The sequence below is a fragment of the Melospiza georgiana genome, chromosome 9, assembly GCF_028018845.1.
Source record: "Melospiza georgiana isolate bMelGeo1 chromosome 9, bMelGeo1.pri, whole genome shotgun sequence".
Classification (NCBI taxonomy): domain Eukaryota; kingdom Metazoa; phylum Chordata; class Aves; order Passeriformes; family Passerellidae; genus Melospiza; species Melospiza georgiana.
The window spans coordinates 5743417-5769706 of NC_080438.1; the positions used below are offsets into that span (position 1 = coordinate 5743417).

At 38.9% G+C, this 26290-nt stretch overlaps 2 protein-coding genes across 4 annotated transcripts in view; both read right to left on the reverse strand.

Annotated features, from left to right (window-relative positions):
• Positions 1-26290, reverse strand: part of RABGAP1L (RAB GTPase activating protein 1 like) — a 229205-nt gene that overhangs the window by 141036 nt on the left and 61879 nt on the right. The gene's annotated exons all lie outside the window — the stretch shown is intronic.
• Positions 10978-14430, reverse strand: GPR52 (G protein-coupled receptor 52). The gene has a single exon (XM_058030216.1). The coding sequence runs from the start codon at positions 14339-14341 to the stop codon at positions 13256-13258; it is 1086 nt and encodes a 361-aa protein (XP_057886199.1). The 5' UTR covers positions 14342-14430; the 3' UTR covers positions 10978-13255.

Genomic DNA, 26290 nt, shown 5'->3' on the forward strand with positions numbered 1-26290 from the left:
AAACAACCCATTGCATTTAGCTAATAGCAGTGTTCCTGTCAGTAGTGCAACCATCAGTTCCAGGGAGACAACATAACAATCAGAAGGTGAATTTAGGTTAAATAATTGTAATCCCTCTCTTGGCTAAAAAAACAATCTTCATGTAAAATATGAGTTAGAAAATAATCAAGTTTCAGACCTCAGTAAGTTTACATACTATCTGTGAAGATTATTTACTTGTTTTAGTACAAAATCTACAGTTGCTGAGTCACCTGTATGAGATTTTGGGTTGCTCAGCAATCCTGAAAAATCAGGCCAGGTCTATTTAGGAGCTTCAAGTGAGTGTTTGAGAATTTTACTTTAAATCCCCAGATATCCAAGTGCTGTTCTATCTCTGCAGAACCTCAAAAAAGTTCACAATATCCAAAGCTCTAAAAGCTGTGAAATAAAATTTTTGTCTCCAAAAGCCCTAGCTATTCTTGATTATTTACTGCCACTCTCACAGCCATTTGAGAATAACCTTTAAATCTGAAGATCTTTCCCTGTGGGTATCTACCTTACAATACTGAGGTTTGGAAGAGGAGCAGTGAGGTTACTGATGTGCCAGGAACAGGGAACCTCTGAGAAGCAAAAAAGGGCCATTAAGAAGTGCAAAGTTGGTTAGAACCCATCTGGACCAGCTTTTGGTCATAAAGCTTTGGTCATATCTTAATAAATGGGAGGCAGAGAGGAAGGTAGATTTATCTTAGGTATATTACAGGATGGAGAATTTATTCCTGAAAGATGAAAAAATATTAGCTGAAGTTTAAACAATATAAAGGGAATATAAGCTTAGAGACTGAGAAAGTGCCAGAACAGATCAAATTTAGGTCATCAGGTATTTTCTTCAAGATAAAAGTAATAATGCACAACCAAGTAGAAAAAGTGGTTTGAAACCACAAAAAAAAAAAAACCATCTATTTTTTCCCAAGTAATTTTTAGTAAGAAAATTTAGGAATTAAAAAAGCAACAAGCATTTCTAGGTAATTTTCCCCTTCACAGGTCTAAATAAATTATTTTTATAGAAAAAAAGAGAAAATTATAGAAATTAAATCTAGTAAAGGTGAATATAAGTAAGCTGGCTTCTCTTTTCTTTCATGCTCTGCCCTACTGAGAGGAATAAATTAGCTAATCAGAAGTGTAAAAAACAACTGTTCCAGAAGCCAATATTTGATAACAATACAAAGAAACATCCTCACAAATAAGGCAAAGGTTTTAGGCAAAATATTCTGACCACAGTTCAAACTCACACCTTTCCACAGCTTCCCACACTGAGTGAAAGGAATGAATGCTTTGCAGTACCACTGATTAAAATCCATTTTGTCATTGGAGGGGTCAGTGCTGGTGAAAGGATTGTTCTGGTTGCGCTTTGTTCTGTTTGCTCCAAGGTGTTGGTAACAGCAACTGGATGAGTTCCAATCCCAATCTGGAGCCCATTCCATGCTCCCAGATGGGATCTCTGCATGTGACAGCCTGAGGAGGAAGGACATTCTCCTTCACCCTAGCTCAGAAAGGATTTGTGCATTTTCCTATACACTTACATATACTTACTCATCCCTATATATACACATACACACACACACACGCATATATATACATATATATATACATATATATATAAATAGGTATAGGTAAGTACACTTATATATACCATACCTATATCCTATACTTACCTCCTGTGACTTACCTAACTAACAATGAAATGAGTGTGAATGGAATACTGCCCATTTTACAGCATTTCACTACATATTTGAACAATATTTTTTGTTCTGAAAACAAGAGATCAAACCAAAACCAAAAATAAGGAAAGTGCCCTTTCTATCAGTGTTGAAAGCAAGTTTTCAATCATGCTGATTTATCAAAACTACTTCTCTGTTAGGAGAAGTAAACAACTGGGTTCATGTTCAATGTTAGTGACATTTTTCTATATGTTAAAAAGAAAATAATTAAAAATATTATGAACATATAACTTTATTAGGGTTCAGAGCAAAGATTATGCTACCAATCTTCTGAACCAGGCCTAAAAACCTGAAGTTATCAAATCAGGATCCAATTCCACAACAAAAAATATTGAATTCCATTCTAAAACTAACTGTGAATTCATCAAACTCCAAGAAGAATGGAATCTAAATATAGCACAATGTATGCTAATATTGCCCTAATTTTGAAAGGAAATGATTAATAAGAAAGCAGGTCAACTCAAACACTGCCAGAGATGCTGCTGCAAAGAACCAGAAGAAGCGAAGAGACTGAATCAAGAGAAATCATTCTGTCCAGGTCTAACAGCAAAAGCCACAACCTGAACTTGATTTAAATGCATGAGGTTATTTTGTTGTGGACAATTAAGACAGAAGAATAATAAACTGAAGTGTGGCCAGCAACCTTCTGTTATGCACAAAGTTCTCACAGGATGAAAAAAGGCTTCTTGCAGCAACAGCCAAGGAAAGTTCTAGACACCATAAAAGAGTTACAGAACAGTTTTCTGTAGTCTCATAGAAAAGAAAGTTTTTCATACGAAGTGCCCTACATACTCCCTATAGCAGTTGAGATTCCAACTCTAATTCTGAATTTTCAAATGGTCCATCAGACAAACTGGACAGTAACTGATGATAGCAACAAAAGTGAGACAGAATCCTGAATCTTTCATGCAGTCATGGAATGGTTTAATGCCTTTCATATGATCATATTTCACTCCAAGGAAAAATGGCAGTATCTTGTTAAATTTTAAAAAATCGAAGCAATGTAATTTGGTGGGAGGGGGAAGACTCAACAAAGAAACTAAAACAAAATTTAGCCAAACTCTTTGGAGATACAAAGTAGAGCTGCAAAGTTTTTAAAAGTATAACTTGAGGATATTTGAGCTGTTCTGTGTTTACACAGAACAATCTCTATTTTTAAAGGTGTTTTGTTTTTTTTACTAATGTGAAATACTACAGCATAATATTCCCAGAACTAGCATTTTTATATGCACAAAAAATTAAAGCTGTTTTCAAATCCTGCCTGTCAATTTGCTCATTGCAAAAATAGACAGAAAATGTGAAGTGCAATGTAGCAAACTAGAGCTAAGTGCTCTCTCCCTTTCCTCTTTCACAGTCTGTGATTTTTCAGCAGCATTTTTTAACAGAGATGAGAAATGGGATTTTTGGTACATATGTTAACATATTGTCTCCAGCTGAGCACACAAACACAGATGCACATTTGTTTCATTAGCAATGCTCCTGCTCCACTCCAGGCTGCTGGGAAGGAGATCTAGTGAGTCACGGGTGTAGCTGCAGGAAAAAAAATCAGTTTAGGGCTTGCCATATCACTGTTAGGCTGAATATGCAAAACTGAGTGCAAGTTCCTTAAAATTCCAAGGTTCCCCTGAGGGAATGGGAATTTTCTTGCAGCAGGAATGAAGGGTGACTATAACTGAGTTATATTCACCTGTGATAGGTTTGATTTCTATAAAAATGTACATAACTAGCAACACTAACACACAATTATACTTAAAAGCTGCAGAAATGCTTTTGGATAAAAATATTGCCAGGTTTTGATGACTTCTAGACTGCAAACATTGTTAGGAGATATATTAGAAATGCCTGCCAGTGCCCACACCTTCCTTTTTCAGTACTTTAAACTGGCAGTGACAACAATATTTCCAGAACTGTAACAGAAAAAAACCCTACAGTATAATCCAAATATCCACCTGAATCAAGATTTTCTGTACAAGCACTTTTCTTTTCAAATAGTAATTACTCTGTAAGAAATAAACAAAAATACTCAGGATCTTGCTGGCTTCTGCAAGCACGATGAGAAATTGTACTCTATGAAAATGAAGAAGACAAACTCAGTCATCAAAATAACCTAAACACTGACATCCAAAACTGCAATTTTGTCTGACATTTTCCCATCTTTTCCACAATATGAAGAAGAGCAATTCAAGCTAGCCTGAAGGTGCAGGAGTACATGGAGCTGCAAAACAGGAAAACAAATTGGAGCATAGAGAATCCACTTCATGATTTAGGCACTCAAGTAAACCAAAGGATGGACCAAGAATAAAATAAAATAAAATCACATTTTATTCAAAGAACATAACTTTCAATACTGGCTTTAAAAGAAACTGAGAAAATGTCATTAGGGGCAAAAATATGTTAACTGATCCATTTAAAAATGAAAAAGTAAGATGGAACAGCCTTCCTCTCTAAAAAACTAACAAGGATATATAGTTTTGGAGATTTGCTGACAGGCAGAGCTGTTTCCAATTCTATAAATATATCAGTGACAGTTCTTTCCAGATCTAGTTTGGTTTTATTTCTTGATAGATAACACATCATTTCAGAAAACAGATAACATTCTGTTGATTAGGAGTGGAACAGTGCTGCTGGATGGGATCCTCATCATGCCTCATTAGGGTACTTGTCTCATCTCAGCTGTTCTTCATCATTAACTTTGGGGACTGCAGGAATACTTGAGAAAATACCAGTTATTTTTTGGGAACTGTAAACTATGTGTGGTCAGCCACAACAGGCTGTCAGTGCAAAGAAATTTTACCACAGATTTTTTAATTTTTTCTTGAATACAACACTTCAATCCCTGCCTTTTCTTCTATCCTGCAGGTTTGATTTGCCAGTGGCATGACGAAGGGAAGGACTTGGATTTCTGCTGAACCAACTGCAGACTGGTTGGGGCACTCAACTTACCCCGTGGAGGGTCAGCAACCCTGCTTGTGCAGCATCCCTTTGGCTTCTAAAAAACCCTGCTATTTACATGGGGTTAAAAAGCACTTTCTGCCATGACTGCCTATAAAATAGCTTGGCTCGAACCTACTATATATATATTTATTTTAAGTATATCCCTAAATACTTGATCTCTGAACTAGCAATACAGTCCCCTTCATAACTGCTTTGTTGGTGCTTTTCCAAAAGGTATTTTGTTTCTGTAGCAGGAAAAGTTGGAGACAGTTGATGATAGTGACACTTCCCCCACTGCCACCTTACACACACACACACAAAGACACACTCTTCCCTAAACCCTCTGAATTTTTAACCCACTTCAGCCTTTACCAACCAGAGAATTTTTGGTCAATGCATCCCATGATTCACTATACACACAGTTTGTTTTCATAGTGCTACTTCTTTCTTTTTTTTTTTTTTTTTTTTTTGGTTGTTTGGTTATTTTTGAAACAGTGAGTAATTATACCGAGTTCTCCCCCAGGACAATCCCAACCTCCCAGATTTCTCAAACTCCCCTGTACCTTAATCCTCTTTTCTAAGCTGGAAATCCTAGAGACTAACTCTCCCTTTGCCATTCCTCAGAATTCCTTGCAGCTGTGCTACCATGGACTAGTCACAGCTGGGGTTCAAGGTCTAGGCACATCATGGTGATGGTGGAGATGATTTCCAATAATCTTACTATTATTTTTATAATTACTAATATCTCAACACTTTTTGGTAAGCCATGGCTCCTTAAACTACCATCTCTATAAGGTCATGTACAGAAACCCAAAATTCCCTGACAGAAAGCAGATTCAATTCATTTGTCATTGTATGAAAAGCAAGATCTGCTTTTCTTCAGAATTAATATTTACATTTAATCTCTTAAATTTCATCTGCCCATGGGAATCCAAATCTTTCCCAAAACAAATTATCAGCAGGTATTCTTCACATACAACACATTTCAAATGTCTCTATACCATTGTAAAGAATTTTCATCTTGATATAATTTATTTTTAAACAAAATCAATACCGTTATTACAAAAGTACTTCATTATGATTTTTATTTTCAAATTACAGCCATTACTAATGCAACAAATTTCATAAAAATAAGATGATCACTGAAGTCCAATTGTATCAATGACCAACCATCACAGACATACTTTTCCCAAAAAAAGGGGGGAAGTGGACAAAACTTCCAGCAGCATTTAAGCAATAACCTTCCTGTTCCACCATTAGAACCAGAGGAAATACAACTGACAGATAAATTATCTCCATAAACCCCATCCAAAATACTGATTCACCAGCAAAATAGAATTTCTTTAGTTAGCAACATTTACAAACACAATCAGAGGCAAATGTTTCAGCCCAACAGGAGAACTTATCTGTGACGGATGCTCTTGCCAAGACACCTGAAATGTGGTGAACAAGGTACAGAAATCCTTCTTTCAGACACAATGAAATGCAGCCTGAGTACATCTCAGACTGGATGCAGTTCCCTTCAAGGACATGACCTTTCCAATACTCCAAAAAAGTTTTTGCACAAGTCAAGTGAAGAACACAGCTACAAACCAGCAAAACTGGATTGAAAACTCAAATTTAAAACTGAAATTCCAAAATTCAAAAGCCGGAGATCAAGTAAAGCACAGCCAGAAAATGGAAATAATTAATTGGTTAGCAGCTCCCAAAGTAAGAGATCACAGAAAATATGGGAGTCCTGAGTTGAAAAATCAAAACCCTTGAACATAATTTCATTATGTCAGCATGTAGCTCTGCTTACATGTGTTAGATTTCTTTCTTTTCTGTAAGGCAGCATGAGATAATTGCCTGAAGAATATCAAATATCCAGTATTACAGGGAAAGCAGTTTTGGATAAACACCCTGTATTTACAGCCTGTGTTTAACAGCTTGGCTTTGGTAATTTCAGCACACGTTTACAACTTATCCATCTTGAGCCACAAATGGTCTCCAAAGCCCCTGAAATGCAGGAAAAGCTGCCACTGGAACCTTGCCTTATATGACTACTTACAGTCCTTATGTACATACAGTGGCATTAAAGCTCCCAATAAAAATGCAGTTCCTGAAAATCTACCTGATTACAATAAAGTTCTCATATGAAGATCCTTTTGGCATGCTGAGGGCACAGATGAAAACCACATTACTCTGTTCTTGACCTGATAACAACTCATTATTCACAGCATATAGATCTCTCTTTTTATTAATTACAACAAATTTCCGTACCATTAAGAACCCTGATAACAACAGCTCTGAAAAAGTCTTGCTGAGGCAGTTTAAGGCATTATTGCCTCCATCTGTCTCTCACCCCCTCTGTAGAGGATGATAGGCAGATGCATAAGTTCAGCCCCACACACCAGTACCCAAAATTGGGTTTGTGCAGAGCTGCTAATGACCCCAAACAGCTGAGCTATGGGGAAATTCAGCCAGTGACTTTCCTAAAGCAGAACACAGAAATCTATCACAGAAAACATCATTTGTCCAATTACAATTCTAAATTTAGTTGCTCCAGAAGAAGGACTTCTCCATAATACCTGCACAACCATAAACAATGCTGGAGAGATGATACAAGGACTGGAAACCCTCACCTGGGACAGGTATTTGAAGATGTTCCTGCCTGAAGTGCATGAAATTTGAAGTAGAACATGTTTTCACAAGTAACTTGGGACCCTCACCCTGTCCCTCATTTAAATATCTCATAAAATGGACTTTTTCCACGATGACAAGAATTTGTGCTTACTGAAATAATACATAGAAGAAGGAAAAAAGAGACATTTCATTCAAAGAAAACAAAGAATAATGCTGTCAAGTTGCAGAAGTGCCCTCAGATGAGGACACTGACATCTCTGAGCTTCCCCTTCTCAAAAGCTTGGTGTTTGTCTCTTTTTCTAACACTGCCAGCTGTCAATTTTAGATTGTGAGCTTAGAGGCAGGGATGAACATCACACAAAAAAAAGAAGCTCTTTTCCCTGGTAATCACTGCACTTAGAGAAGTTTCATTTTGCTCCCAGTCACCTTTATTTTTTCTCCAGACAGAGTCACATGGTGTTTAAAATGACTCCCTGCAGCCCTGCTGTCACAGTCTGCTCCAGAGGTTAAGGCTGGCAGCAGGCAGTGGAAGACTGGGATAAAGTCCCAAAGATTTTACTGCCTGAAATTACTTTTCCTCTCCACCCATCAGTGCAGCTAAAGCACTAAGGTTTCCTTAGATTCATCCTACCTTTCACAGTACTTGCACAAAGGAGGAGCCTAAAGAAATTATGGATGTAAAAATGAGGGGTTTTCAGTATTTTCCCAGGGCTTTGCTGGGGCATGGAGCCATTAACAGCTTCTTCTCCATTCACATCCCACTCCTTTAGCATTTACAGCTCATGGAGCTCAGGAGATTGTCCTAATATCAGATGGGGAAAAGAATAATTTCTTTACAGAATGACTAGGAAAAAACGTGTAGGAAGCTCCTCTTAAATACCCTTATACATTGCTTTCATGCCATCAACAATAATGGCATAAGCTTTGGTTAAAAATGCAGAGATCTATGTATAAATTCAGTACATAGAAAAAATTGTATATGTCTATGTAAAATGGGGGAAAATCAGGTTTACTTGAATTCTATATTTGGTTTAGCGAAAAACATGTAATCTTTGGAAAGTGCTTCCTTTAAGCAATGTTCTAGGCAACTCTGCAAAAGACAGGAAAACATCATCTCAGTGATGCTGCCATTTCTGGAAAGGTCTGCTAATTAACTGGCACCTAGTTAACAAAGCAGTGTTTGGTTTGGCCACTCAAACAGCATACATGAAAACTTGCAGTGAAAAAACCCCAACAAAATCAATCAAATTCAGCTCTTCAGTAGAAAGATGCATCCATAAGTAAAAGAGCCAGAGGGAACAGGGGGCAGAGATGAAGTCAAAGCCTTAAACTCCTCCTTTTGGTGACACGGACAATAAAAGTGAAAGACCTGCAAATCAGCTGGTCCTGGCGGACGGCTGGGGAGGCCACTGCCACCTTCAGTGACATTGTGACATTCTCACAACACCAGCCTGCTGAAACCCTGGCACTGCTCCCTGGCACACTCAGCTACAGACCCTGGTGCTGCCCAGCGTGCTGTAACTGAGCTGGAAAGCTGCTGAAGGGATATTCCCACCCTGGGAACAGCAGGGCTTGGCCTCAGAGATGCAGATCCCCAGCATCCCAACACCAACTCTTAAAAAGAAAGAATCTGTATATTTATGTGCTCTAATATGGAAAGAGAAAACGGCTCCACGTTGAAATGAAATAGCTATTGAAATAACTCATCATTAAATCTTGATTTCTAATACGGACTGCTAAGTTCATTTACTCATAAAAGGACACTTTACTGTTTTTGCTGAGTGTAAGCAAAAAGAAAGAATCTCTATACTTATGTGCTTAGCTACAACTGTAATATGGAAAGAGAAAACAGCTCCACATTGAAATGGAATAGCTATTGAAATAACTCATCATTAAATCCTGATTTCTAATATTGACTGCTAAGTTCATTTACTCATAAAAGGACATTTTACTGCTTTTGCTGAGTGGAAAAACTAAGTGTACTCAAGGATATTTCATTGTCAAACACTAATGAATGAAAATTAATCATAAAACAAATAAAATTACTATTTTTAAAACTTACTTACTAAACTACCTGTGAAAGACAGGAAAATAAAGCAACTTTTCCCAACTTTTCAACAGAGGAAGCACAAAGACTGCACAAAAATAAAACTTGCCTAGTACCTCATGCTTTACCAAGTACAATTACAAAATGGATTCTTAAGCGGTAACAGGGAAAGAATATCTTACTATAAGACAATAAATAAACCTTAAAAGATACAAATGTGTTTTTCATCACTACACTTCCCTTTCCTGTTAAAGAACAGTATTTTAAGAAGAAATTTACTTAGCCAGAAGATAAGGGAGCACACAGAATTTAGTGAAGAAAAATTACTTCTCTGGTAGTTCTTTTGCTGCCATTACACAGTTTTTTGGGCTTTTCCTTAGGCTGCAGACATGAGGTTCCAAAAGTGGTAAGGTAATTGACCTTGACATTGCCCCTGATATGCTGCAAACACAAGTATTCCAGAGAAATGTAACAGCACAAGATAATCTACCTGCCTAAAGGAGTTTTTGTATATATATTTATATTTGTTTTGTTTATCAGGCATATAGCTTCATTTTATTTTTGTTTAGTATGTTACATTTCATTCCTTTTCATTACCTGTCTTATCAACAATGATTTTTTTCACATCAACTTCTTTAGTTGGTATCTGGTCTCCTATTTACCAGGTATTTCATAAATCATAAAGAACCTCAGGCACATGGAAGTGGGAACCAGCTTTAAAGCCATCATTGCTTAATTAAGTTTTCCTACAAGAAAATGCAGCTTTATATAATGGCAGAACAAAAATCAAAAGTGACAGATTGGGTGACTGGAATTTCTGTGACTTTTTTAATCCATTAAAATGCCCAGCCTTCTAATTCTGGAAGAGAATTTGGCACCAGCTGGAATCCTCAGACAGCATTAGTAAACAGTAATAAAATGTCCCTCAAATAAAAATTTTAAAACATGAGTTTAGAAAACACTACCATAAAATGAAACACACATACTAAATTGAAAGATTCACGTGACTGACCAGGTCAAATCCTGTCACCTGGGAAATAGAAAGAAGAAAAGAAACTTAAATCTGCTAAGGATGTTTCATTTGACAGATTCCGGGAGACTAATAAATAATAGGGTGAAATATGACTTTACAGCAGCTGAAATTCAGAGTCCAGGGAAGCAAAATAGTGTTCCTGCACCAACAACATGAAGCCAGTGTTCAACAAACCAAAAAACTTAAAAGGGGTGAAGAACCTTGGAACTTACAAGCTGGTTCCAGAGTATTGGATTTCTCTCATATTGTCTCCCTCCAAGAACAGCCTGAGGAAAAAGGCAATCTCTGGTTCCACCTGACAATTCCACACACTAAACATGATGGCAAAGAGGAACAGATTGCTGACTGTGCCCCTCAGGGTGAGCAAACTTTGAGGTGCAGACCTTGAGGCCAAGCCCTAGCCCTGACCCACCATTTTCAGGCAATAAACCTTGAAGTAGCTGCACATCAAATGCACTTGCTGAGGTCACACAAACAGGGTTCAACAAAGGCACAACTGAGTTTGTTCAGGTGTTTGACACATCTGGAGTTACAGCATCACAGTCACAACACATCTGCTGCCCACAGCCTGGGCCTCACTAAATGTCAGTTTGACTTAAAGCACCTGCTAGAACTTTCCTTGGATTCCAGGAGGTCCCACAGAAACTTGTCACCAGAAACACCAATGAAAATCAGAAGCTCTGAGTGGCCAGCTCTGGAGCACAGGTATAAAACCACTTTACTGGTAAGAAACCAGCCCTGGGAATTGTGAGAAATAAGATATTTCGTTGCTCCTTGTCTAAGCCTTGCTTGGAAAAAACTACAAAAAAAAAGACAAAACTAAATGAATCCAAGTCATGTTTATAGGAAGAGTTGGGGTTACACAACCATACAGAGCAGCAGTGAGCCAAAAGAGCCTCCTGAAATAAACATGAACTTGGCAAAAGAAGGCAGCAATTACATTCCTGTAGACATGGAGCATTATGAGATCCATGCAAAGGACACTACTCATTTTTCCCTAATACCTGTGAGAGCTGGGTGTCAGCAACAGCTCAGCTCAAGGAACGTTTCAATAAATCTCGTTTGAAAATGTAGAATGCCAGAAACCAGAATACGAACATTTTAGACATCAAGTAAGCAGCTTTGAAATTTGGATTTGAAATAGTTCACTCAAGTCCTAACCCAAAAGGACTTTCCCAGAGAACAGCATGTAACATCAGGGAACTAACGCCAAGGCTCAGTTTGATTACATAATACTGCTTTATTCCATTGATTCAACTTTCTTACAGGTTAAAAAAAATATGTATAGGGGTTCAGAACCACCTCAACAGAACAAAGAATACAGTATTAAGGGAGCTCTAGAGTGAAACCACAAGTGTGCACACGTGGTCAGCTTTCATTACAAAAAGTAATAGGCACAATCTTTACATATGCATTTTGGTGAAAGAAGGAATAATAGTGCAGTGTTAAAAGGCACCAATAATCAATAATTGGGCCTTTTTTAAAAGCCAATAACCATCTAAGAAAATTACATTTGGTTCAAAGTTGTAATCTAAATATTGTATTGATTGGCATGCATCTGAACCCCTGGCAATTTATTACACAAACCTTACGTGTGCCCTTGCAAAATCAAAAAGATTTCATCAGTGGACCTGAAAGTCAGTTCAGTACAAAAGGACATACCAAAGCTCTCAGCCTGTATTTAACACCAAACTGTTTTGTTTACCTCCTCTGAGAACACTTGTCTAATAAAGAGCTGCACAGAAGTATTTATCTTAAAGCAGGTGTAAATTTTTTGATCCTGTAGCATTGACCTACGCCATGTGCTATGAAAACATTAGGCACAGACCACAATTTATGTTTTCTCTTAAAAAAATACAGTATGTGCAAGTGGAGGTTCACACAACAGACTGACAGCTACAACAGTAAGCTCTTTAGATTTCCCAAAGAAAAGAGTCAGTTACGTTTAATTTTCTAAGCAGTGCTGCACACTGCTGTGTGCCATTATCATATCTGCATTAGGAGCACCTGTGGAACCAGTGAGGAAAAACTTCAGTACATCCTAAAGGACACTACACAGACTCTGTGTGCTGATTGAAATGGGTCAAGAGAGTGAACAACTGGGAAATCATTGGACATGGGCAGCTGCAGCCAGCCAGGGAGGGCCATTGCCTCCTGCAGAAAGAATGGTTTGGAACTCAGGTAACCTCACAGGTGCTCTCAAACTCACTCACCTGCACACAATGGAATAGAGGGATGCACAGCATGGGAAGAAAGGGGAAATGAGAGGGAGAGCTTCTGAGTAAGTTGTACCACAAGGTGCCAGTTTATCCCAAAGCGTCATCATGCCCAGGGCAGGGTTTATGCACTGCAGATTTTTTGTACAACTGAAATTGTACAATATGTGAGCAAAGGTAGAGCTGATTATTACCTGCAGTATCTACTACAGTCCTCAAGTATATAATTTACTGATAGCTGCATACTGTGGTGTTGATTGCTTCCTCTTAAATACATTAAAATCTGAAGGCTACAGTATACTCTGACACAAAGACAACTTGTCTACGAGGGGGAAAATGTAAGATAGTAACTAACTAATTTGTTTTATGAGGAACCTCCTCTGATGTGCTAGTTACTTCATGCCCTTTAGAAGATTTTTATTTCTGACTTTCTTCATCATCTCTCTTGACTTGCTCTCCTGACAATTTCACAGGAGTTCAGTGACCCTTCTTACAGCTGCCTTTGCCTTTTCCACCAGGATCCCTTTTAAATTCACTCTTAACACCACGGCAAGCTGTTCAAGTAAACATTTCTCTCTGGCAAGTTTCCAGACACCACAAATACTATCAAAACTCAGCATCTGATTACATGTACCAGTTTTCTTTAAATGGAGCAGGAATTAGCCCGTTTCCTTGGCTTAGGGTCCCGTACATCCCTGTCTTTTAAACACACACAAGATGAACATATTGTCTCTGACAGTCTCCGCAGTCCCAGCCTGAAAACGCTGTTGGAGAGGCTATAGATCACACAGTTGCAGAAACTATTGCTTATAGCAAGCCACGTAGTTAGGAAGGAGAGTGCTGGGTTCTCCAACACCCTGGAGCTCTCCAGCAGAAAGTATATGATATAAGGGAGCCAGAGCACGTAGAAGACGCTGGTTATCCGGAACAGAACCATGGCATAGCGGCGGTCGGGGCTGTGCCCAGCCTCCCCAGCAGCATCCCCCTCGTGGTTAGGGAACCGAGCTCTGCGGTCACTGATCTCTTTGGTGTGCTGCCGGCAGATTTTAAAGATGTGGAAATAGGTGAAACATATGACAAAGGCAGCAGGAGCGTAGAGTAAGCACACGATAAAGCCAGTAAAGTAGGCATTAGTTAGCCAGGAGGTAGCACACCATTCAAAAATATCTCCGTGGTAACCAGGTTTTCCCCAACCAAAAAAAGAAGGCAAGAAGATCAGGCAAGAGTATATCCAGATGAGACTGATGCAGATTCTCAAGCGACAAGGTGTGACCAGTTGGTTATAGGAGAGAGGCTTTGTTATAGCGAGATAGCGATCCACACTGATGCAAGCAAGACATGCCATAGAGACGCTTTTGAGCACAGAGATGATGTATCCAAAAACTTGACAAGTTAAGGACTCGTGGACACCTGTTGAGTAGTGGAGCAGTGACAAAGTAGGAACCAAGCAGCTGACTCCAACAAAAAGATCAGCATAGGCCATGGTCTGAATAAAGTAGCTGGTGGTGTAATGATGCAGGAGTGGAGCACAGTGGAAAACAAATATAACAGTTAAGTTACCCACAATAATTAAAAATGTTAGCAAGACAATAATGACTGTCTCAAGGATACAGATGTCAACTGCATTGTAGTGACCAAATCCAAGAGGGCAGGAGAGGTGCTCAGATATGTTCATAACACTACTGCTCATATTCAGAGTCCTCCATTCAATCCATCGGGACTGGTTCATGTTTTGTGCTTAGGGAACAGTGCAATCTGAGCCTTAGTGAGCAGGTGACCTGCTGAACAGCAGCTAAACTCTGCTTCAGCGCCTCACGGTCTCTCCTTGCAGACACTGCCAGTGCTTACATGGGAGAAGATTAGAGTCCCATGGCTGTTGATGCCTCCTCAGCATCAGTGCATCACCTCTGGCACACCCTGGCTTGAAGGAAAGAACGAAAGAAAGAAAGAAAGAGAGAAAGAAAGAAAAGAAAAACAAAAGCCAGAAAGAGAAAGGCCACTGATCAGCTCCTCTAGTGCTCTTGACCCATCTTTAGTAAACACAAGGCACTTCTAAAACAAACAGAAATAAAAACTGACAAAAGAGACACATTCATTTCCCAGGGAAGGAGGGGAGGGAAATCTCTGACTTATTTTCCTGAGAAAGTTGTTTACTTTGGAATATACTGGGGAGAGGGAAAGGAAGGGAAGGAGGAACCTCAGTACAGCTCAGGTTTCCTGGACCAGCAGTTACTGGAGATAATCTTTATGTCTTAGTTTAAATCACAGACTGACTGGAGATTAAAGGAAAAAGTTCATCCTCTATAATGCTGTCTTTTCTTGTTCAATTCAGAAGATGGTACTACATCTTATCCATGCGATTCATTGGAAAGGTAAGGAAAACATCTTTGTCAAGGTTAATTCCAATAGACTCACCACTATTTGGGTATGAATAATGAATTTTATTTAGGGGGAGACAGGTGGGGGGGATGAATGAGATTTGTCCTCTGGCTCCCAAGAAAGAAAACATACATCTCACATACAATGAGGAAGATCATGTCTATTCATTTAAAAATGAAAATAATTTAAAAATAGATTTTGGAGGCTCATGTCAATATTTACAGTTCCTTTAAACAGTTATAAGTCCATTACAATTACAAATGCCAGAATCATAATTCAGTGTCGCCACAGACAAAATAAAAATGCTTGAATTTAATTTCAGCAATGGCAATTTAAAAGAATCAGCTTTAGAAACTCTGCCATATCTACTACAGTGGATCAGCACCCAGGAGTTCATAGGTATATCCATGATATTGCTCACCTCTGTAGCAACAACTGAATCATTTCACAAAACCCCACACAACGAGCTCAGAAACTTCCATCTGCATTCTGCTGGGAAGCTAATGAAATGCTGATTTGACTAGAAAAGCTGCCATTGTTTACTACTCCATTATTCTGTTGCTCAGCTTCATCTTCTCAGGGGTTTAAGGTTTCTATATTTATTAGATGATCTGCATAATAAATAGTTGCTTAAAAAATTGTTCTTCTATTTGCAGGACACTACCTTGTTCATTTTATTCACAGCTATGGAGAGAGAAAACATTAAAAGCATCTTCTGTGTTCAGTTTTAAGTAAATGCTTGATTAGTTCAGGAATCATTAGGCAGGTAATTAAATGTATACAATCTTGTTTTTTTGAAAGGCCCCAAAAACGTTAAAAGCATCATTAATCCTAGAGTTCCTGAGACTAGAAGATCAGCAGTGAAAATTAATGAATCCACATAAAATCATCTCCAAGGTCATTCAGCTGGCATTAGCTTTAAGTCTCTTTAAAAGTACCAGGATCTCTCTGATGTTTCTGATAGTCCTTGTCGTGTCTTCAGGACGAATTTCAGACACTAGAAAAGCCAAATGTTCAATTCTGTCGCAGCACTTTGAGAGAAAGCATTCTTTTTGGAGTTAATTTCCTGTCGTGTACTGCCACGCTGTACAGAAAGTCCTTTCAGATTTTATAACATCCCCGAATATTTCCGCCTATTCGCTCCCTTTGTCTATAAGCAACAGAGCACGTACAAAAACCACTCGTTTCTCCAATTCCCTGCTAAAGCAATAGAGAAGCTTTCTCACCTACAGGCATCCGCTATGTCCAATACTTGTCAGAGAGTCAGCGCTGGTACCGCGGTGCGGCTGGAGCGGCTGCCGCTGCCTCCCTGCTCCCCCCGTGCGATCACTGCCTGCACCTGAGCCCGCTCCTCCTCCTCCTCCTCCTCCCCGCCGCAGCCCGCCGGGCGCTGGAGCGGTGCCGGCCGCTCCCCTCCCTGCTCCCGGCACATCCAATGGCGCCGCTGCTGGCAGCGGGAGCGCCACCGGGAACGGGCACCGGGAACGGCACCGGGCACCGGGAACAGGAACAGCACCGGGAGCGGGCACCGGCAGCGGCAAAGGGAACGGGAACGGCACCGGGAAAGGCACAGGACCCACCGAGCCCGGTACCCGCAGCTCCTGAACCGCTCCGGGTGCTTCAGGAGAAACCCAACACGTCCCTCCTAGAGAGATGTGCATACATAATCCGGACATAACCTCATAAACTACCGTCATCGCCCCATTGAAATTGTTTGCTAAAATAATCCCATGTTATTCATTGGGCACTCACCTTTCAAGGACCACCTGCTGAGGTTTAGCTTGGTAAAGTATCTGCTACAGCGCCACACAAATTTTCTACTCTCCCTTATAAGCCCCCTTTGTAATTATATCCCCAAATTAATTACTTCCAAACTTAACACATACATGTTACTAAACTCACCTCTACCAATTTTTGATACTGTACCAGTATTATCACTACCCTAATAGCTTCAACATCAGTTTAAATACAAATACTTGTAACACATCATTTTCCAATTAACTAAGCTCTCTACTCCTGCAAACAGATGCAGCTATTCCCTGATTAAGTACTCAGAACTTTTGGTTACTTTGTGCTTCCTAAAAATAAATACAGTCACAGAAGTACAAGCATCAAAGTTGTCTTACAGACACTCCATGCATCCTCAGACACTGAAACAGCAAATTTAAATACCAAAACACCAACCATAGAACAGCATTTTGGGCTATTGACCAGCAGAAGATGTGTCTTGGATGCTTTAACCAACCAAGTCACTGGAAACTAGTGATTTAAGTTCTTCTAGCTCCACCGCAAACCAAAGGCAAAATTTTAATAAGCTGCTCCTGAGTTAACATCTTGTATTTAGAGTATTGCCTGGAGCCAGAGTCCAAGTCTGAATGACAAGTCTGTAGCAATGTGAGGCAGCACAAACTGCAGCAGCGTAGTTTGCAGCAAGGGCATGTGATCATTCCAAAGTCTTGTAGCAGAGGATTTAAGAAAAAATTAAACTATCTCCGATACTTCAGAATGGTAAGTGGCTGTAACAACAGACTTAATGACTAAATTTAGACCCTGAGCACAGCTTTAAGCCCCAGTTATCCATACCAGAGTAGAACAATAGGGAGCAATTTTTATTCCTCCTCTTCCCACTCCTCCTGTAGGGGAGGAGGACGAGAACAGACAGCGTGCACAGGCATGGCAGTGACCAGCACTTCTCCTTAGGGCAGATCGTGCTTAGCACCAGGGATGTGAACAGCCAAAACACCTTAAAATGGACATTAGGGAGCCCCAAAGGTACACAGGGGCATGAGAAAAGCAAAGGTACAGCCTGACAAAGCAGATCACAGGAACTCTGTGCTCAGTACATCCTGCTCCACACAGATTTAAGGACTGGTAACTATTTAAGCTTCCAGATGTCACAGTGACCATCGAGTCACCTTGGTGTCAGGTCAGCCCCAGCTGGTGCCTACTGTGTGTGCTCAGAGTGCTCAGCTCTGAGAACAAGCACTCCTGGCAGCCATATGTTTCAGGTCTGCTAGGAGAAGTCCAGGCTCTGCTGAGCAAATAACAGTAAAATCAATGGCAGCCTCTGCTGGCTGGTTCTAGACACAGGTAAAATGTGTGCTCTAAAGAAATTTTAACTGAAGGGACAAAGGGGTTCAAAAGCAGGGAAGTTTGACGTCTTTGGGAATATAAGCAGTCTTCCTTCATCTCCTTCACTTCACTTTTTCAAAAAAAACAGTCATGCTGCCAGCTGCCAGTGGCTTTATCACCTCAGCCACTTGCTGTAAACTGCACCATGCTCACAGCAATAAGTTGTACTGTTTTATGTATGTTTAGAGGAATATATATAAGTGAAATATATTTAAGTGAAAATTAATCAGAAATCAGCTAGTCCTGATGAAACTATGCAGTTACAGAGGGAATTTTACAAAATATAGCAATACCAGACTGTTGTATCAGAGACAGCACGTTAAAAGCTCTACGGCAAGTTTTTTAATTTGGAGATTAGGGGCACATTTGGGCCTCTGGCAGGGTTTTAAATAAAACTTGCTTCAGAATTTTTTCTAATTTGTGTTTTAAGAAAAGGAAGTGAGGAAAAGTTCTATTGGAAGAATTGGCTTACTGTCATCAAGGCAGCATCCCACATGGTGCACATTTCCATAGCTGGTTACATCCAGCCGGTGGACCTGAGCACTCTTCAGACCCAACAGAAGGAGCAATTCCTCACCTTCTTTATAAATTACATCAGCTACAAACAATACAAATCACCACACAAACCAGAAGGCTCACACCATCTGATCCTGCTGAAAACAGAGGGGATGTGGCAGGAGCACGAGCTTTGTATATGCAAAGCAAGGCAATGAAAGCAGGGGTGATATGTGACCCTGAAAGGAAACCAGATAAAGCTTCTCAGACAGAAAAAGTCCATATGGAATGAGATTTAGAAGTTTCAAGCAAGAAAACAATCTATTAGTCATTCTGTTTGAAAAGGAATAGCAGTATTTGTTTGGTAAATCCTTTGTTGTAAGGAAATAAGACTGACAGAAGCAATCCCTGCAGTGCACAAAGCAGCATCTCAGTCACACCACTCATTTCTAGTTTGAAGTCTTCCCTTGTTAAATTATTGGATGGTCAGCTGGATTAAATGGACAAAAATAATTTCTGTAAAATCTCTCTGAAAGGCATTGATGAGAGCAAGGAGGTCGAGCTGAGTGAGGGATAAGGAACACAGCAGTTATTTATTTAGATGCAGACCTGAATGACAGTGTTGATATACAGACCAGCTCATCAACTTCAAGTTTTCTGCCCAACTCTTTTTTTTTTTTTTTGTTATTTTACAGTATTTTTTTCTTTTACATACTTTCTCCTAAGCCTAAAGTATAAAGGTGTTCCTTCAGGTTGCTTTTTTAAAAATCTTAACTACCTCTGGCATTATTTACTTTTACATGTATCTTATGCACACCCTGGTTTTGTTTTTAATGCCTCCAGAATAATTCTATTCTATAAAGCTTGCATTTGTAGTGCAGCTTAAAAGCAGCAGAGAACAAAGGAAAAATCATTTGTTGCCTTAAAAATTGTGTGTGTGTATGCATGCATAGATAGGGTTTTCTACATCATACTGGTGTCTGAAGTTGCTCTATGAAGTCACATTAGTGCTGTATTTAAGGCAGAAATGTGTTCTATTTGTTATTTGGAATATAAAGCCTCTTCCCCAGATCCACCCACTCCAGCTGTCTATTTAAAACCTGCTGGAGAGCTCGCGCTCACACAGAACACACGGGGACTGTGACCTCAGTGCAGGCATATGATGAGACATAACAAGTGTCTATATATTTATAAATAAACCCATTCTTTTTTTCTCAAAACAAGCTTGGGCTTCTCAAACCCCTCGTGCCCTGTAGATACCATCTGACCTGATGTCTTGCTCCAAAGCGGGGGGACAAAGTTCTAAGTCAGGTCCAACACCAAATTTAAGCCAAGTTGTGCTGGGCTCTACATTCAGCTGAGCCACGAACCTCTCCAAGGATGGAGTTTTCACACTGAGCCCCTGTTCCGATGTCTCACTCTCCCTGTAAGTCTCACCATCAGCTCAGAACTTTTCTTGCTGTGGTTCGACTCATCCTCATCAAGACTAAACACACTTGGGCCAGTGGCAAAAACCCACAAGTGTCAGCAGTGAAGGAAACAGTATATTGTATTATATGTATGAATATCTATATTCTATATATAAATATATATATTCTACATATGGAACATATATTCTATATGTAGAACATATATATTCATATATAGAATATAAGGCATATATTAATCTAGAGAATAGATTAATATATTCAAATATATCCATATTTAGAATATAAGACATTCTATATGTTATATTCTACATATATAGACTATATATATTATATATATTCTATATATAGATTATATATTATAGCTATATCTAATATATATAGAATATATAGATTAATATATTCTATAGATGAATATATTAATATATATAATATAGATATTCCTTCTGAATATACTGAAGGAAACAGTATATTGTAGAAACTTTTAAACCATTTCTCCACCTGCTAGTCCCATTTTTCAGTTTTGCTATCAGAGACAAGTTCCTTTCCTTCTCCCTCCCAACCTATGATCCTAAAGCATGCCATAAATCATTTTACACTGCTATGGCTCAAGTAGCTGGTGCTGCAAGAAAGATCAAGAGACATCAGGTACAGCTGCAGCTCTGAAATGCAGATGCTCTTGTGGAGCACTCACCTCCTGGTACAGGAAAAAAGTCAGCACAGGCCTTTTCTGCAAAACTGGATTTGGTGGCAGCAGCAGAGCAGGCTCTGTAAGGTGGGGCAGAAGGAAGAGGCTGGTATAATCTGGAGTCAAGGGTGGGGGCAGTTCAGGAGAATGCAGCCTGATCCTCTGCTGCACTCACAGCCCAGTCCTTTTCCAGCACTGTTTCTAATCATGCAAATATTAGCCAGCATCAAACAAGTGTTAGGTAATTAGGATGCTGCGATGCAGAACAAGAAGAAATGGGCAAATAATTATTTTTATGTCGATCAGTGGAGAGAGATGGGCATTCACATTTGCAAGTTTATTGTGCAGTCTTTTCATGCTGTTAAGCAATAATTACATCAAATGCTTCTAAAGTTTGAAACTTTCAAATTTTTCCTAATATTATTAATGTATTTAATAAATATTATGCAAGCTTTTGGAGTAAATTGCTACAATCTCCTTTTAAACATTAATGCCTGTGATCTCATGGATTATATTTCATAGCATCACAGAATGGTTTGGGTTGGAAAGAATTTTAAAGATAATTTTGTTCCAACCCTCTCCACCATGGGCAGGGATGCCATTCAAAGATGCATATAAAGCAAATATTTTTCTGAATTTCTGAATTCTAGCTTCCCTCAAGATGATACTGATGGTCCTACAACAAATTGAATCCACTTTACAAGCTCAATCCAGATAACAAATACCACCAAACTCCTGTGCCCTGAATCGATGGAAATAGAACTCTGTGCAATAAACTATCAATCAAGAAGGGAATTTACTTCAGGGAAATGCTGTGCAGCCAACTGAATGGTGATAATTAACATTTTTCAGGAGCCAAAGAGCATTTGCTTTCAACAGCACATAAGGATGCTACTTACTGACTGACCATATATGATAAGAAGCACCAGATAAACTTAGGATGGTACAAAGAGCAAAAATTTAAACATGTGTCCTCTGAGAGTTTCATGCATGTGCCACTTGAATTAAACCACCTGCTCTTCCACTAGCAGCAGCTTAAAAAAGAAAAGCGTACTGGCAAAACAATACCAACTTAATATCCTTCACTGCTCCCATCTTTCAAGGGACAATTAAAATATTAAATCACAGGACAAAGCAATTAATAGAACTGTAAATGAAGAAATGCTGAAATGTAGATAATAGTCTGCACAGTGCAGGCAGCATTGCCCTTTCCTGTAGGAGTAATTTTTCATATTTCAAAATAATACATAAGAGATTTTAGTACTGCATTCATTCAAACCTTTTAGAGAGATATTTTGACATAGCTGTACTTTTATTAATACTTTTGTCTGTGTGAAGCCAGAAATTACATTCCATAGATATTGGTATTCTAAAAGCATATTTCAAGTGGGCACCAAGAAAGTATATGTTGAAAAGGATTCCAGCTTGCCTGGCAGGAGCATAAGCTCAGTCAGTATTAGCAGTAATTCCATTTCAGCAGAGCTAGAATAAGAAACCTTAAAACTATTTAAAACAAAAATCCCAAACATTGTGATCGCCTGCTTCAATTTTTCACACACTGCAAGCCAAACAGTTTTCTTAAACTACACCATGACCTTTTAAAAGGCAAGCGATTTTGATTTAATGAGTTCAACTGATGAATAATTTATCACACCCTTAATTAGGCAGCCAACTTGTAGGGCCCATGCAAAAGCAACTACAAAGAACATGAGGATTGAACCCACATACACCTGTCCTTCAAAACCAAAAGTCTGGATGTTCCACTTCAGTCTAGTTCTCTCTTCTTATTACTCTAAGTATTTTCTTCTAGTAGTTCTTAGTGAACTGCCAGCTCTTATGTGACAAACTCACTCAGACAGCAAGAAGAGATTAAAATCCTCTCTCCATGGATGTGGCTGGGGTTAAACCACCATAGAGCATCCTCCCAGAACATCCAGTGTAACCCAGACAGGCTGGCTGGAAACACGTGCCTGCTCACACCAACAATTTATGCTTTACTTGATTACAGAATTGACACATTCCACCCGAAACTGTTCCTTTAATAGATTTCTTTAAAAATAGTTCTTCCTCAAGGACACAAGAGGTGGCTCAGAAAAGCACTGAACAATCAGGATCATTTAGAGGATGAAGGCACAGCTCCAGCTGTTGGTAGGGGCAGAATCAGTTCAGAACTAAAGAGCTGCTATTTGTTTTAGTGCAGAGTCTACTGGGGAGCAGGTGGTACCAACCTCAAATCCCAGTAAATCCAACTCCACTACTTCGTGAGAACAAAAAAGCTAAAAATAAAGTAAATAGTGGATTTTTAAGACTATTTTAAACTAAGTGTTACTCAGGATTACTATTCTACCACATTGTGAAGAAATAGGAAAGAGGAACATGAGAAGGATATGGCACAATAACTATTTATAACCTGAAGGGTGGCACAATTTCTTTTTATGGATTTTAAGCTCAGCTTCATTTAGACAAAATCTTCCTCCCAGCTGGAAGTGCTGAAGAGGTATCACTTCTGTTCTCCTCCAGCATGGATCTAAACACACTTGCATCAATATCCGTATATGAGAAAGGACAAGGAATAGCTTCCTGCTGAGAATGATCTACAGGGAAAATGTTGCCAGTAACAGTGGAAGAATATTCCTGGGTAATTCACAGACATGGAATCCAGAAATGAGAGGTGTTAGGAAAATGCCACTGAAAGCAAGAATTACTGACTTACCCCCCTACAGCCCTGAGTTAAAAATTAGCTAATTAAAATTTATAAAGTCATCATACATCTGATAACTATTTTTCAAGATTAATGACATCTAAATACATTCAACTTCCAATAACTAGCAAATTTTGTCTTATTAGATAATGAGGACATTTATATTTATAGCCAGAATTTGGCACATGTAAAATGTTATGTGAGCTAAGAAATCATTTATTCTAGAAAAAATACCAAACCTGTTATTATCTGCCATATCTTAAAAAAACTGAAATCAAAATATATACTTGATCAGAACTAGGAAAAAGTTAAATATAAAGACAACATTGATATCTACAAATCCTTTTGAAACGGACACTATCAGGAAATGGAGAAGTCAAATCTATAGATTACACTCAAGGCCAACTTCTTTCACCAATATTAAATTCCCACATAAACGTCTCCCCTCTGCTCAAGATTATGGCTTGAAGCTGGAAATCAATCTCTTTGTTCATATATTTAAAAGATGTATTGCATCAAACTGCCCCAAACATGCTGAACAAAACACTGCCTCTTACTCAGTGACTTTACAGACATTCTGTATATTGGAAAAAAGATATTAGAAATGGTCCTCTTAACAGCTAAGGTTTTCTAGTAACACTAACTAAAAGAAAGAAGAATGAGGAAAAGCAATTTTTTTACAAAGAAAGGTTTTAAACAAGTAGAAATTATTTGAAGAAAATGATTTGCATTCATTTTTCTGCCTAAGTTATGAAAATACTCAGTAGTCAGAAAAAATGCCATAGAAATGGAAGAAGGCTAGATTTAAAAAAGCCTTATTTTTTTCAGCTAATGTTCTAACCCAAGTGCTCACAGGGGATGAGCTTTAACACATTTCCGTTCCCCCCAAGAAGGTTCTTTATAAAACAAAGCAAAAAGAAAGTAAGGGAAAATGATTACATTCAAAAAGCTATATTTTATTGTTATGGCAACTGATGTGCTAAAAATAAAGAAATAAAGTTGTTATGGCAACTAGAATTTTAAAGGCAGTCAAAAGTAGAATAATCAAACATTCTGCTGGCTTAAAATGTATCATCTATGACTCAATTTACAGGAAGAGCTTCAGAGACAAACAGAAGTTGGGTTTTTTGGGGGGATTCTGCTTTAGAGATCCCAATTAGTACAATTCCAGAGAACTCTAAGGAATGCAAGGGAGCATCTCAAGGTGAGTAGAAAATTGCACATTGCAAGTTCTCACAGGAGGAAAAAACAAACACATTTTACCACTTCTCTGATGTGCAGTGACCTTATCTAGCTCCATAAAATGTACCAGAGAAGCTGTGGCTGCCCCTGGATCCCTGGAAGTGTCCAAGGCCAGGCCAGACAGGGCTTGGAGCATCCTGGGCTGGTGGAAGCTCTGCCTGCCCACCACAGCAGAGAGTGGACTGAAAATGAGATATCAAGTCCCTTTCAACCCAAACCATTCTAAGATTCCATGATAAAGGTTACTTAATGATTTTTAATTAAGTACTGAAAGTTAGGAAGTACCAAAATTGATTTGTCTGAAGCAGCAGCGTTCTGTCTCTGCATGTATGGAATTCTAAAGGTGCCTATGACTACAAGACGATCATATCTTTAAATTTCTGATACATCCTTGATGGCCATTTCAGGGCTCCTTATTATACAAGCACTTTCAATCTCAGAGAAATCTTGTCCTATCCATTATTCCTCAGACTGTCAAAACTGCTACTTCTATTTAAAATTAAAAGTACTGTGTGCTCCGTGAAATATTTCAAAAGCCATACTGAGACAAGCCTTAATTAATAATAAGCAAAGTATTTAACAGATACTTCAGGAAATTATGACTAGAAACAGTAACTTGTACTGGAAATATTTGCACTTAAACCATGTAGATAGCATGTGCTAGGATCCCAGTGTAAACTGGTATTTTAACACAGCATGTGTCTTTTATTTTGGCTTCACTGCACTGAAAATTAAGGCTGCTTCTAGGAGTACTTATCTTTTTTGACCCAGATGAAAAGTCTCTCACCACAATCCACAAGAGCTTCCAATGAGCAGAACTAGCATGGAAAAAAAAGAGCTCAAAGGCAGGTTCTTTGCTTGCACTAAATGGAGAATAATAAGATTAATTTCTTATTGCAGCAAAAAATCAGATGTACGCTGGAAATTCAGATAATACACAGGGCTGTGCAACAAGGTTAACACTGAAAATTCAAGTGGATTTCTGTAGTTTTGCTTCTCCAGCCCCAGTATTAATCCTTGAGGCTGGACACACAGTTAACTCATCTCCTCTCAAGCATCATGTGAAGCTAGCATTTCTACAAATGTAAATTATGTAGGTAAATATTTTACCTAATCTGTGACCAAGTCAACAGCTTCTGCAAGGGAAACTCCATGTACAATATTCACTCTACATACATTTGAAGGAGTCAGGATAAATCTTAGACATGGGCATATAAAGACTTTAAATCCGAGGTTCAGAAATGTGGCTCTGCCTGGGCTAAAGGAGCCTGGCTGCCTGTTTCCAAGGCTTGTTGCTGACACAACCAGACACTGCAGACAGTCCTGAAAAGACAACCAGCTACTGCTGCTCTGAGCTTTCTATGAAATTAACTTCCTCATTGTGTAATGGCCTAAACTTAAGTGCATGGCTGCCTGAAATTCATGGTTTTGAGTTCAAAATAAATGAGCAGACATCCAAATATTACTCCTTGATGGCCAGCTGTGTAAATCCACTGCTGGCATTCAGCATCAGCATTCTTCTTGTATCAGGGGCAGCCATTCTGCACTGAACACATATACATGCATGTACAAAAGCATCACCAAAGAATACTCATTCTAGCATTTTTGGGTGTA

Bases quoted from the DNA above. Each gene is read 5' to 3' on its own strand.
- GPR52 (XM_058030216.1), bottom strand. From the start codon at position 14,341: ATGAACCAGTCCCGATGGATTGAATGGAGGACTCTGAATATGAGCAGT.